Here is a 14707-nt window from a genome sequence, read left to right on the forward strand (position 1 = left end):
TGTCTAATTATTTCTCACAAGCCATTCAGCCTTAGAGCTTATAATGCTTTAGGCCTGTGAAAGTCAACTTCCACAGACCCTAATTAAGATGCAAATATACTCTCCATTTCAAGCACATGCTGTTTCATCAAGGACTACAGGTGCAACAATTTGGAAGTAATATAAGAGTTATGCATCTGTAAATGTGCCTTTTTACACAGGAGGAACATGAAATTGATCAAATCCTTCACTCTTGATTTTACACACTGCACCACTCCATCTACCTAAAAACTGATTTTCTTTGACCACAGATCACAACTATACTCTTGTTTTATCAATGCAATGACTATAAAAGAAGAAGGCTATCCCAGACTGTGTTCATCATCTCTCATTTTCTCTCTCGGTGCATGTTAAATCTTGTCAAAATCATCTGTTTTTGCTGCCAAACAATAAACAAAATTGCAGGGGCGCCTTTTTTTTTGTTTGTTCTGTTTTGTTTATTAAAACTTCTTTTACTCAGTTTTACCTCTTCCAGTGCTAGAGCAGGTGTACAATCATGTCCTTTGCTATCTTTTTTTTTTTTTTTTTTTTTCCCAGCAGCACAATGGCTCAAGGCTGGTTTGTGCATTTGAAGCAACAGCAAAACAAAAGAACAGATCCACAGTGTCCCTTACTCAGGAGGTAACCACCTCCTTGCAACGGGTCAGAAACACCTCTGTAGAGGCAGCACAGCTACATGAAGTGTTCTTTCACTACTGCAGCTAGACACTCCCAGTGTAAAGTCTATGTTTGATGGAAACTTTCCTAACTAAGTCCATCACGTCCTTTCCTCAGTCTGTCTATCTGTATTTTAAATGTCTGGCAGTGTTCACTGGTGCTCTGGCACAGCCACAAACAAGAGCACACATTGGCATCACTTGGAACCACACAGTCTACTGTACAGGGGTTAACTAAACCGTCCTCTCTTCTGAAGAGAGATAATTCTGGAAAATGCCCTGAAGCTGGGCAAAATCTGACACTGCAACACCTTCAAAGACAGGAAGTAAAAGCATCTGCCAAACTTTTACAACCAAATAAAGCAGCTTTGTAATGTGCTTTTTGAATCACTGACAGGTCATTTTTTCCCAGATGTTTCCTCAGAATAGCCGTGCTAGGAGATAGAAATATGTATCAAGTCTGCCAACCTCATTCCTTTGGTACAAGAAGGACTTTAAGTAACCAACAGTGGTAAGTGCTATGTTATAAGGAATTATGATAGCGCTTGTCACACCAGGATCTCCTCCAGGAAAAAGATGGCATGCAAAACTTGTGTTTGCACACCACCAGTATCCTACTGTGAAACTCTGCCCAACCTGCAAGCAGGCAGAGTGCCATCCCAACACATGGGTTTGGATTTCGGCAGCCAACAGACCATCTACAAGCATCAAATGTGATAGCTACGGGCAGGAATCCCAGCCCAGAGAGCGTAAACAGCTGTCTCTTCTGAGCTAGTAAGCCTGCAGTTAATACAATATAGAAATCCCTAATCCCATTTTTAGCTGGGTTAAAAAAAGAAGGGAGAGGAGCAGAAAGAAATGAAGTCTTAAAGAAAATAAAACATGATCATTCTTGTTTTGATCCTAAGAACAGTGACACATCATGAAGAGAAAGATTTCAAGCAAGTAATCAAGAGATATTCTGGGTCCTCTACAGTTAGTTGGTGTACTGTGCCCCAGAATTTTTGATAGCAAGGACTTTACAATAACAAGGACAAAAGCAGTATACAACTCTAGCCTAGATCAAAGCTGTAAATTAGTGCTACTCTTGGTAAATAGGTGCTTGAAGACTATTAAAATTGTTTTTAAGCTTTACTTTAGAGAGGTTGAATCTGTCCTGTTTCAACAGATTTGAATTTTACAGGAAACTATTAAGATGTATGATTTAGAAAAGAACAAAAAATACTGAAGGCCTGATTTCCTATTGGTGTCCTGATGGCCTATTCAACGTACTTGTGCTCAAGCACAGAGAGGTGAAAATTTAATGAAGCCAGTCTGAAATACACAGGCATCGTTCAGCATTTCCCTCATCAGACAGACACATACAGCAATATCATTACCTCTGTGCAGAACTATGTGGTCAATCATGTTGCGTTTGTATTTGGTGTGATATAGGCAAAGAGGACAGCGAAGGTCTTTGGGTCCTTCCTCAGGAACTGCCGAATGCCCAGCTTCCACGTGCATAGTAAAAGCAGATCTGTGAAACAGGAGGGAGAGATGGAAGCAGTCAAAAGAGGTGTGCAGTGAACGATGAAGTGTCACAGCTCTATAAGGAAAGTGTCTTGTAAAATGGTACAGATACCACTCAGCCTTGTCTTCGCAGTGCCACATGGCATTGCAGCAGGGCGACTCACATGAGTAACACATGAGCAAAAGTATTTGTAGGCTTGTATCCTCAAGTAACTGGCACACATTCTGACAATATATTCTGCATGGGTTGCTCTATAGTCACATTGTTATAGTTAAGATAGCAAAAGAATTCCCATCTTCTATGTTCATTATTTGTCTTCAGGCTGAAATATTCTGTGTACTTTTTCTAACAAAAAAATATTTTTTAGCAACTTGAGTAAAATCTAACTGTTCTGCACTGCAGGGGTGAATGCAGATGTATTTCTGGAGGCAAATAACATTCTTAACCACCTCTGTCTTTGTAAGACAAGACCATTGTGATATTACGTTACAGGCATACTTAAAAGTTGTAAGAGACATGCAGCTCTTCCTCCATATAGAGAAAATTAACTATATATCTACCTAACCACAAGCTCAACTACTGAAATGAGAGGTGTCTGTAAACTTGGGGGACCTAGTTATTTTTTTTTCCTAAGGTAGTGGTAAAGCCTGCAAAAACTAGTGAAATTGCCACATTGAACTTGAGTTAAAAGTCCTCACTGAAGTTCTGCAAGACTGCTAGCTTGAACAACTTACTAATACAAGTGGCATTGGGCACAAGACAGTGATCATCAAATTCTACAGTTGTATTTCTATCAACTTCAGTGAGTGCTTTCATGCATTTAAGTTTCTACAGTGAGCTTAAGAGGGGATTTGTATGGGCTTTTTTACCCTTTTTTTTAAAGGGAGAAAACATAGTGTACTTCCAAAAGAAGACTTAGTTCTTGAAAGTTTGAGATACCACATGAAGAAATACAACTCCGTTATGCAAGTATGTGTATCTTTAATTGCCATTTGATTTAAGATGATTTTATTTCATCTCAGTAAAAGGCACTAGCAAGATGTGAGCAGATTTAACGGATCTAATGATAACTGGTAATCTTTAAGACAGATAGCAATCAGGGTATAAAGCATAATTGTACCATAAAGGCAGGGGGGGCCTGAAGATATGTAAATAAAAGTTGCTCTTGCGGAGATTGATAAGGTTTGTGCTCAACATTTTCTTTAACAGAACGTCTTTCCTGTACTCAATCATACTATTTACTGTCACCAGTCTCCTAAGTACTTAACACATTTGAGATCTCAAATGGCAGCTAGGGGACTTAGGCTTGAGGGTCCAGCGTATCAGAGTGAAATGATGCACAGGTGCATAAGCGTTTTTTCCTTAGGGAACAACAGCTAAAACACACACACAAGACAGCTGAGATTTTACATTCTGCAACATCTAATTGGATTTGCTGAAATGTCTCTACGTGCTATCAGTTACTCTGGAGAACACACTCCAGCTAGATAAACAATGGGAGAAATAAAATTACATGAGAGAGGTTTCTTCACAAAGGGATATAACTTTTCATATCTCCTTAAAACACTTTCTTTTTTTTCTTTTTCTCATGCTTCATGCCAGTTGCACCAGGAAATGACCTTATTTTTTAAAAGAACATTTTCACACCTGAGGATAAGGAAAACCTTCTACTTGCGTATGTTAAGGAAAAAGCACTACCTGTACCATCTCCTTCAGCAAGTAAAAGCTACTGCGAGGACTCACTGTGCTTTCGTCTGCAGCAGATGGTACCGGCTGTTGTAGGAGAGAGGAAAATGGATTACATGGATGCTGCTGTGATCTGGCATGGCATTTCCTATGTTCCTCTCTCTGGTCAGCAGTGGCCATGTTTCTGTTAGCTACAGCCAGCTCTCAAAGATCTCAGAAGTCTTTTCAAGTGCTAAAAAATCCTTGTGAGTTCAGTTTATCTGTTTTCCACAGTACTTACTTAAAGCCTGTATAAAAGGAACAATCTTTGCACTTGAAGAGTTTTTTCCCTCCATGCTTGTCACGGTAATGACGCCGAATGCTCTGTATGTAACCCGAGGAGAATTCACAAAATTCACAGTTAAGGATGGCTTCCGTTTTTTCCATTCCTGCAGCACTCCCTGAAAGTGGGATTGGGCTGACGTTGTTGTTGTTCCTGGCTAAAGCTGCAGACTGATAGTGGTTCAACTGCTGTTGAACATCAGGAGGCTCTGAGTATGAGGAGTCTGTGGAGAAACAGAGAGAAGCTGTTATTCCGTGTGGATCAGCAAACCTAAAAACGTTCAAGACCTGCTCCAGCACCTATCAGCTTTTACAGGGGGTTGACCAGGGGAAAGACGTCAGTTATTAAATCCGCTGACAGCTTTCTGAAGGGATTAAGAAGAAGAGGTATACCAATTCTAGACCTAATGTGCAATCTACAATATAAAATTTGATCAGTATAAATTATGCTTTTTAAAATCTGATTTGGGGAGGAAAAAAGTAGCAACAGGTTTAAGTTAAAAGTAGTTTAAAAAGAAGTCTTAAGACATTTTTCATTTACGAAGGTAAACAATATTAATCATACTGCTGAGCGCTTATGCATTTGGCGCATCAATCAGACCAGGTTCTCTGAAATTTTTTATGCCAATTCACACCAGACGAAGATCTGGCATAGGATACATGTGAGTTGCCTATGTAATAGGGGGAAAAAATAGTAAAGAAAAAAGAAATGGATACTCTTCCCTAATCATTCATGGAATTTTTTGAGAAACCCACACAGAAAGTTAACTGTAGTGAAAAGATGAAATTTTACTTTGTCACATTTGAATAGGTCTTCACAAAAGGTAAATTCAAGTACTCTGAGTTGAGGATTTTGGAATCAAGTCATCATGGAAAAAAGATATTTACTCATAAATTTCAGTAAAGCAAACTTCTAAACCACATTTCCTTAGAAGTTACTAAGCTTTGCTATACTGAGAAAAAGATAAATCTGTACAGACACCTCCGTTCTACAAGCCAGCCAAACTCTGTCACACCATTTTAATGGCATGTGGAAAAACACAGTCCAGAGGTATCCCAGTACTGACACTAAAAGCTGTAATACTTTACTTGGACCCTGCAAAAAAGGGCAGGGTGTGTGTTGAACCTTTTCCGACACACTGCTTATATGTGGAGGTTAGGAATTCATCTGCTTTGTCCTGTATAACCCACAGCTGCCCATGAATGGCACAAATGAAAGCAGATGAATAAAGCACAGATGAATTTCAGTGTAACTTTCATGAAAAGAAGACAAAAGACTCTTTTCTTAAGCTTTTTGGAAGAAGGAAAAAAGGAAGAGAGAAAAAGGAAAGCAAAGAAGTCAGGATACAAACTGTACCAGTCAACTCCTGCTTTGATGGGTACTTCATTTTCCAAAGCTTAATTCCCTGAGGCTAGATATGCAGGAATTCTCTAACAGACATACTTGCGGGAACTTAATACCATCCATTCTAACCAATTAGTAAGGAGAAACAAAAGGCAAACAGGCCTATACAGCACTCGGCATGGGGACTTCTCCACCTGTCTTCAAAAGAGTAAAATGCTCACCCTCTTTTCTCATTACTACAAAAGGGGGTTATACGTGCCTGAGAAACAAAAAACCAAACCAACACAACAGAAAAACAAACACACCAACAAAACACAAGTTTGAGATAAATGTCTCCAGGCTCCCCTGGCTTCATCTCCAGGTGTACAGCAAAGACAAAAGCAGAGACATGAAAGATTCTGGTTAAATTAAATATTTTTTGTTTTTCCTATCCAAGTCTCATGAACAGAGGCTGGACTACAATACAGCATTTATCAAGTCTTGTTTTCACCAATTCTACAGCAGGTTCCCTCACCATGGAGGACTCACAGTGAGCTCTACCAATTCAGATGTTAAGCCTTTCTTTTCCCTTTTGTTTGAAGCAGGCTCCCCACTAGATTAAGGTTTAGTTAGTAATTCACCGTTCCCTTCCTCAGAAAGGAGGCATCAAAATTTTACAACACATCATGAAGATTCCCAGCCAAGACCTTAGTGACGTCCACCACTAAGAAATCTGCAGGTTTAAAAAAGATGTCTGGTGTCTATTATTCCAGCTGTGGATTCTGGTACATGAAAAATGAAGGAGCAGATAGCTACATGATTATTCCCACAGGAAGAAAAGTGTACAAGGTAGCTTTACTTGTCATCAGGAACAGCCAAAACCAAATCCTACCTTTAAATATTCACACTGGTCATCTTATAATTTTTAGTGGATCATTCTGTTACAACTAAGACAGTTATAATACAGGGGAAAAAAAAATCTGAAGAGCTTATATGGAGAGTCTTAAACAATGGTAGCATACATGTTCCTAGCTCTGCCTGCATATTCTTCCCCTTTTGCCTTGCCAAAAGCTTTCATTATTTTACTATCCTTCTGAAGTGCAAGATTTAGCACTTCCTGAAGAAAAATACCCATCATTAACACGTGTATGTGGCTTCTGTTGGTTTCTGAGAATCAGCTTGCCATACAGATATGCTAGCATGCAGGTGCAACCCAGCTCCACCAGGAACACTTCGGATAAACTTCAAAGCCAACTAAAGTCATGTGAGGTTTTCCACGAACTTCAGTATGCACTGAACCACACACTGCTCATGCACGCTCCAAAATGAGTGAAGGTAGTGGAAGGATGGAAACTGCCTTGAGTTGTTTCCAACCATGCCGTTTAGCACACAGCACACATAGGAATGCGAGCAAGAAACAGGTGATGGGGGCTGGAAGTTGGGATTTAAAAACAACAATTACAAACAAACCAAAAAACAAACAACAACAACAAAACAGCAACTGAGGAAAGGACTAGTGAGACAAATCAAAAATCAAAAAATCAAAAAGACACAGACAATGAGCAACGGTACAGTGATTTTTAAGAAACAGCACTGCCTCAAACTGGCAAAGCACTTTCATGTGTGCACCTACTCTACTCCTGCTGGAAGAGCAGGCTGATGTTCCAACTCCTCTGCGTGTGCCAAGCTGACTTAGATGTTAACCAAGCCTTTGCATTTACTCAGGCCTTGAGCTGGTGTGCACCAAAATGATGGACACCTTTTGCCTGTGTTGCTCCAACAACAAGATGCCCAGATGTTAAGAGTGAAGAAGGAAGGAACAAGAGAGAAGAGTTTTGCCCTCAAAACTGCCCCAAAACTGAGTAATGGCTACACACAATGTAAGTTCCACCTCAGCCTTTTCCTGCCTGCATCCATGGCTCAAAGGGTTGGGAGCACTCTAGGAGATCATTAACAATCTTGGTCAGAAGCACAAAGATGGTCCAGCCATACATGTGTGAAAAAAGTAAAGTGGCCATAGAAGACTACATCGAAGTCAGAAAACAGAAGAAAGACATTAAAATAAGCAAAGGGAAGAGTTAACGAAATTATATGAAGTAATGTAAAAGAAGAAGTAAAAAAAGAAAACATACAGAGGGAGAAAATGAAGAAAAAACAAACACTAGGAAGTACTGATTACATGTTAACCAAAAAAATGATGTTTTCTTTTTAATAAAACAGCCTCAAAGTACCACAAGAAAATAAATGACAGAATACTTAGCCCTGGTAACTTTAAAACACGCACACACAGAAACCATTTTTAAAAATTATTTTATCCGAAGTGAAATAAGGACCTAACTGTGCAACTCCAAAAGCAAGCTAATGGCATGGGATGTTCTGAAGTAAAAGAAGGACAACTATAGTCATGCCAAGAGGCAAAAATTAAAGGTAATTGATGCAGTCGAACACAGAAGAACAGTGGCAATGTTGCAAATCTTATGACTAGAACTTTAAACTAACATCTCTACCTACAGATTACCTGCACAGGAAGAATAACAAGGTTAGCAGGCAGTTTAATCCATGCCAGCACCTGTGGATCTAAAAGACCACAGCATTCACCCTTGATATACAACAACACTCTCATATCCAAATGAGAAAATGACTAGTTGAAAGGAAAGCAGAAGAAAAGACTGTCCTCATGGTGTCCCATCAACACAGCCATATCTAAATTACTGCCATGTGCTGGTAACAATGCATTAGAAAGTCTCACAGTGGCGCCGCAAGGGGGGAAGAAAAACAGCATGTCCAGAAGTGCCTAAAACACTTCAGTGCCAGGTAAGTGATTTTGCCATTCTGAAAACTTCACCCAGAGTGCAGACACAAAGTGGCATGAAGTCATAACTACATGTCATAACTACTGAAAGTCACTACCTTGTCCAAAAAGGCATTCACAGTCTCCCCTACAATGCAATGCAATGGTGAAAATGCAACTTGATACACACCTGCATACCTTGAGACTATACACAGGCGAAGAATATACAGCAAAAACTCACCACAAAAGCAAAATGAAAATTCAATTTTCATGGATCCTGTGCAGCATATTACATGCACATAGCAAATGTTTCAGACACCTGAAGAAGGAAAACTGAGATATTTTCAGAAGAAAAAAGTAAATAAAGATTCTGATCCAGTTACATAAATTTGCTTGGAAGTCAAATGATGTTTTAGCCATTTGTAGGTATTTTCAGAACTATCAATAACCATGGACACAAAAACAAAACAGACAAAAACATGACACCTAAAAAAAAACAAGAAAAACAGATCAGAGCAACACCTGGAAATGTCTAAGTAATGAACACTGAGCATCAGGTGAGAAATGGAAGGAAAATTATCTGTTTAAGGAAAGAAATCAAACCATTGCTTCATCCTTTCAGGGTAAGCAGAACTTGATACATCTAATGCGAGTATTTACATTTGCACAATCAGAGATATGGATGGAGGGAGAAATGTTGTTCAAGAGAAGCAACTGTTCAAGTACACTGAAAAGTATCTTTACTGCATGCCCATCTACAAATAATCAAATAGCTGAATGACCAGAAGAAGACAGAGGCAGATAAAAATGAGGACATCATGATTTCCTGGTAAATCCATATGGGAGCATCAACCAAAGTCAAAAAAGAGCAGCAACTGTGAGACAAATGAAACTGCAGAAGGCAATGTTTGGCTCCTGAGATAAGAACACTCAGATAGAATGTATAAATAACTAAAATAACTCTATGGGGAAAAATGTTACATAATACCAATACAAGCCTAAGACATTACAGATCTGTAAGAAAAAGTCCCAAAGAGACCAAAAGGAAAATATTTGGAATGCTATTTAATCTATTCTGAGTTCATTCATACAAAGAGATTTCTATGAAGAAGGCCAGAGAAATTCCAAGGACCTAAGAAAAGCACTAGACAAATGGAAACACATTTGTGAAACCAAATCAAGATGCAATACTACGTTTAAAAAAAAAAAAAAGCATGTTTAAATTAAAGAGTATTGAACTACTAGTAATAATTATTTTAAATGAGTAAGTTATGGCTACTAACTTCAGAGTAGAGACAAGAAGACTCCAAATAAACATTACAGTGTCTTTCCAATACCTAAAGGGAACCTCCAGGAAAGCTCTTTACCAGGGAGTGTAGTGATAGGATAAGGGGTAACAGTTTTAAACTAACAGAGGGTAGATTTAGACTAGGGAGAAATTCTTTACTCTAAGGGTGGTGAGGCACTGGAGCAGGTTGCCCAGAGAAGCTGTGGAAGCCCGATCTCTGAAGTGTTCAAGGCCAGGCTGGATGGGGCTTTGGGCAACCTAAGCTTAGTAGGAAGTAATTTTTAAGGTCCCATCCAACCTAAACCATTCTGTGGTACTATGAAGGCTAACAGTGGAGCTTATGAGATTTAGGTACAAAATCCCTTTTGAAATTCAATGGAAATCAAAATTACTAGCTCAACGAATGGCAGGAAAGCATATAGTCATGAATGGCAACAGCTTGAAAAGTGGGAAGGTGGCAAAGCAGAGTGTCATACAAAGACTGTCAAGACTACACACATTTGTTCACTTTATGCCATGCAGCACTGACCTGGAAGGAAGAATATGTGGGAGGGTGAAATGTTCTGGCAGTAAATTAACTGAGGGAAGAGGATGATAGAACAGAATAAAATTCAGAGGGATGCAACAAAACATACATGAAGATGCTTAAGGAACCACAGTGTATACGTTTTTTTCATTGCAAGTTTAAAAACAGAGTATGAACCTACTTCTTTACTTAATTCTGATTTTTACCAAAGAACATTTACATTGCTAGGATGTTATGAATGAGATGGAAAGGAAATAAACTTTGTATCCTTATTCACACACTCCAAACAGTAATCACACGGGAAAGAAAATAAACCCTTTTAATTAAATAATTATTTAAAGGATTTTAAATAAATGAATAAATAAATTTAAAAAAAGAGCCTTCTTAGAGGAGTTTATTTCAGCACTATCTGTAAAAGCCACTTTTGGATAACTTTGGACTAGCTATTGCATTTAAGAGAAAGATATTACATATCTGTCCAAGGTTCAGAAGAAGGAAACCAGAAGGATACATGGGCTACGCAGTCTTGCTTATTCAGAAGAGGTGATGTCCAGGTGGAGATCAGTAACAAGTGGTGTTCCTCAGGGGTCAGGGGTCAGTATTGAGAACAGTGCTTTGTAACATCTTTGTCAGTGACGTGGGCAGTGGAATTGAGTGCATTCAGCTCTGGGGCCCTCAGCACAAGAAGGACATGGATGTATTAGAATGAGTCCAGCAGAGGCCACAAAGATGATGAAAGGTCTGGAGCAGCTTCCTATGAAGACAGGCTGAGGGAGTTGGGGTTGTTCAGCCTGGAGAAGAGAAGGCTCTGGGCAGACCTTACAGAGGCCTTCCAGTACCTAAAGGGAGCCTACGGGAAAGCTGGGGAAGGACTCTTTGTCAGGGGGTGTGGTGACAGGACAAGGGGTAATGGCTTTGAACTAAAAGAGGTTAGGTTTAGGTTAGACATTAGGAAGAACTTCTTATACTCTGGGGGTGGTGAGGCACTGGCACAGGTTGCCCAGAGAAACTGTGGATGCCCCATCCCTGAAAGTGTTCAAGGCCAGGCTGGATGGGGCTTTGAGCAACCTGGTGTAGTGGGAGGTGTCCCTGCCCATGGCAGTGGGGTTGGAACTGCATAATCCTTAAGGTCCCTTCCAACCCAACCCATTCTATGATTCTTTATGACTTTGAATTGTCTTTTATGTGCATACCTGTCTCAGAATGGAGTTGAGACAGGATATATTCTATGCAGCTTCTTGTGCTAATATCAAAATCACATATAAGGGATATTGAATCTACTAAGAAGAAAATAAATAATTTTATCTTATGAATTCCTTTACACCAACAGACCCACACTGCTGCCTAGTGAAGCATCTTGGAGTTTCACAACTGAGATCAAGGAGAAAGTGATAAGATAAGATGCAAAGAAAAGCAGTAGGAATTATATAAGGCCTAGTGAGGATGAACACAATCAATGAAATATGTTAGACCATGTTCCTTCCCTCAGAAGAGAGGGACTAGTTCAAGAGCTTCATGTCCTCCCGTTTCTAACACTACCAGGTCCTATTAACATTATCTTTAAAGACTTCCATTCATCCTTAGGCAAAGCATAACATGGTCATGAACACTGCCTGAATCCTTACCATGCTCTACTAATGCTGTGATTTGGAAGGATCTGTTCAAGGTGTCCATGAAACACTCCATCATATTCACACTTAATTTCTAGCTATTCCTTCTTTTCACCTATCCCTCTCCCACAGCACAGTTTCTTACTTGGCTTCAACTCAGTTTAATTTTCCTTCAGTTCTTCAGGTGATTTGGTCACTTACTAGTTTTTACACTGTACACAATCCTCTCTTTAAAATTTGGGCTGTTTTGGTAGCTACTCTACTGCTTGCAATTGTTGCAACATCAGTGCCAAGTCAGTATGCCATTTTAACCCCACCTGTTGCTTTGTCTGTTGCCATTTCCCCTACAATAGGGAGATGATCCATGCAGTGTGCATTGTGTTTCCCTGCTGCATTCATGTTCTTCCATGTCTGTTTACCCACTGCTTCTTTTAATGTAAGAACATTGCAGACCGAGAATCTGCTGCTACCCACCTATATTGAGTGAATAGTTCAACCTCTCGATCATGTTTTGACCCTGTATTCTTATAATTTGTTATTGATAAAATAAAATAATGTATCTGAATATAATGTGTTAGATAAAAACAAGCCTTCTGTCTACATGTCAAACATCGGGATTCATGTGCTTATCAATTTCCATACCATGCATAAACTAAAAAGTTGTCTAGCTGTTCCTTACTCTGTTGAACGAAATTCAATCTCCTAATGAAATTACACTTACAGAATATAGGAACACAAATAGCTTTAGCAAGATGCTTATTTAACCAATCTGCCTGCAGGTAAACAGTTCTTTTCTGAAATGACCCTTTACTCGGGCAATAATTTATCAAGTTTTGTTGTTGTTTTGTTTTGTTTCATTTTTGTTTAGGCATGGGTAACCAAACATGCCTTGTGATTTCCTTCTCATTTTTAAGGACAACTCGTCAGGTATTTTTTTCAGGATCATTTCAGGTTTCCCTCTCTATTGCCCTGCCCCTTTTATCACAGAACCACAAAATATCATCAGTTGGAAGGGAATCATGAGGATCACCAAGCCCAACTCCCGACTCCTCACAGTTCAACCTAAGTTAAACAGCATCTAAGGACATTGTTGAAATGATTCTGAAACACTGACAGGTTTGGGCCATGACCACTTGCCTGGGGAGCCTGTCCCAGTGCCCGACCACCCTCTGGGTAAAGAACCTTTCCCTAACACCCAGCCTGACCCTCCCCTGTCCCAGCTCCACGTCATTCCCTTGGGTCCTGTCGCTGTCCCCAGAGAGCAGAGCTCAGCGCCTGCGCCTCCGCTCCCCTCGTGAGGAAGCTGCAGGCCACCATGAGGCCTCCCCTCGGCCTGCTCTGCTCTGGGCTGAACAAACCCAGGGACCTCAGCTGCTCCTCATATGTCTTGCTCTCTAGACCCTTCACGATCTTTGTAGCTTCCTTGGGACACTCTCTGATAGTTTTATGTCCTTCTTACACTGTGGCACCCAAAACTGTTCACAGTACATCAAGTTAGTCCACACCAGAGAAGAGTAAGCAGGACAATCACTTCTTCTGACCAGACAGCTACGACGTGCTCAATGCACCCCAAGATACAGTTGGTCCTTTTGGCCGCCACAGCACATTGTTTACTCATACTGAGCTTGCCACCAACAACCCCCCCACACATCCCTCTCAGCAGGGTTGCACTCCAACACTTGCCCTCCAACCTATACATAAACCAGGATGCCCCGTCCAGGTGCAGAATATGGCATTTGCATTTGTTAAATTTGATATGGTTGGTGATTGCCTAGCACTGCAATCTATCAGGATCTCTCTGCAAGGCGTTTCTACCCTCAGGAGAGTCAACAGCTCCTCCTAACTTAGTATCATCTGCAAATTTACTTATTGTGCACTCAACTTCTGTGTCCAGGTCATTGATAAAAACCTTGAAGATAACAGGCCCTTAAAATTGAGCTGTAGGGAACAGCCCTGGTGACTGGCTGTTATCCCATTTACCCTAGTGCTTTGAGTCAGACCCTTCAGCCAATTGTTCACCTTTTGTATTTGTTCATGTCTAGCTATATGCTGGACATTTTGTCCAGAATGATACTGTGCAAGACAGTATCAAAATTTTACTAAAATTAAAACAACAACAACAACAACAACAACAACACTTCCACTGCCTTACCTTTGTACACTAGGCAGGCAACCTTGTCATAAAAGGATATTAGGTTTGTACGGCATGACTTTCCCTTCAACAACACATGTTGGGTTTAGTATAAACATTAATACAAATACACAGACAGAAATACACATGCTGCTGTCATCTAAATGCTTCACTTGTCTCTAAGCTTGAGATGTAGAGGGAAAAGAAATTCAGCTCTATAAATTGCTATATTTTTGCATTCTGCTTTAAAACTGGCCCTATTATTACAGTGAAAATACATGGGTGCTGATGATCCATTCTATGTTTTAATGTTTTAGTCCTATGACAAAGTACTACCAGGTTCATGCTTCAATTCTCCACAAAGCAAACATCTTAATTAACACCATGTAGTTAGAATAGAATAGTTTTAGTTGGAAGGGACCTATAAGGATCTTTGAGTCCAACAGTAATTCTAATAATATTCTAGAGAAAATCATATTATAATCATAGAGCTCAGCAGCTTGTAATTTGTTCAGGAGACCTGAAGCATACGCCTTGGCATTATTATTGCTGCCAATGGAAAGACCTCATCTCTATCCTTAGATCTGAGTCATCTCAGATCACTGCAGGCAGCATTTTCAAACATTGGAGCTGAAACATAGTAACATTTCTTAAAGAAAAAATAAACCCAGCTATTTAAATGTCAAACCTCCAGCCTCCAACTATGTTGATGCTAAAACGTATGCCCATTTCAAAACATCTAAAATGAGCAAAGGAGTTTTACCTCTCTGTCAAACATCAAATCCCTCTAGCAGGTTTTAGATAATGGAAAGCAACTGGCGTCTC

The 14707-nt window shown here is 39.8% G+C and overlaps 1 protein-coding gene across 1 annotated transcript in view; it reads right to left on the reverse strand.

Moving 5' to 3' along the window:
- The window catches only part of ZNF462 (zinc finger protein 462), a 93944-nt gene that overhangs the window by 12724 nt on the left and 66513 nt on the right, over window positions 1-14707 (reverse strand). Inside the window, exons 8-9 of the mRNA XM_035570960.1 lie at window positions 4172-4436; window positions 2075-2211 (exon numbers count right to left, since the gene is read on the reverse strand). Of these exons, the coding sequence (XP_035426853.1) occupies window positions 2075-2211; window positions 4172-4436 (402 nt within the window). The remainder of the gene's footprint in view (window positions 1-2074; window positions 2212-4171; window positions 4437-14707) is intronic.

Source organism: Cygnus atratus, chromosome Z (assembly GCF_013377495.2).
Source record: "Cygnus atratus isolate AKBS03 ecotype Queensland, Australia chromosome Z, CAtr_DNAZoo_HiC_assembly, whole genome shotgun sequence".
NCBI lineage: Eukaryota > Metazoa > Chordata > Aves > Anseriformes > Anatidae > Cygnus > Cygnus atratus.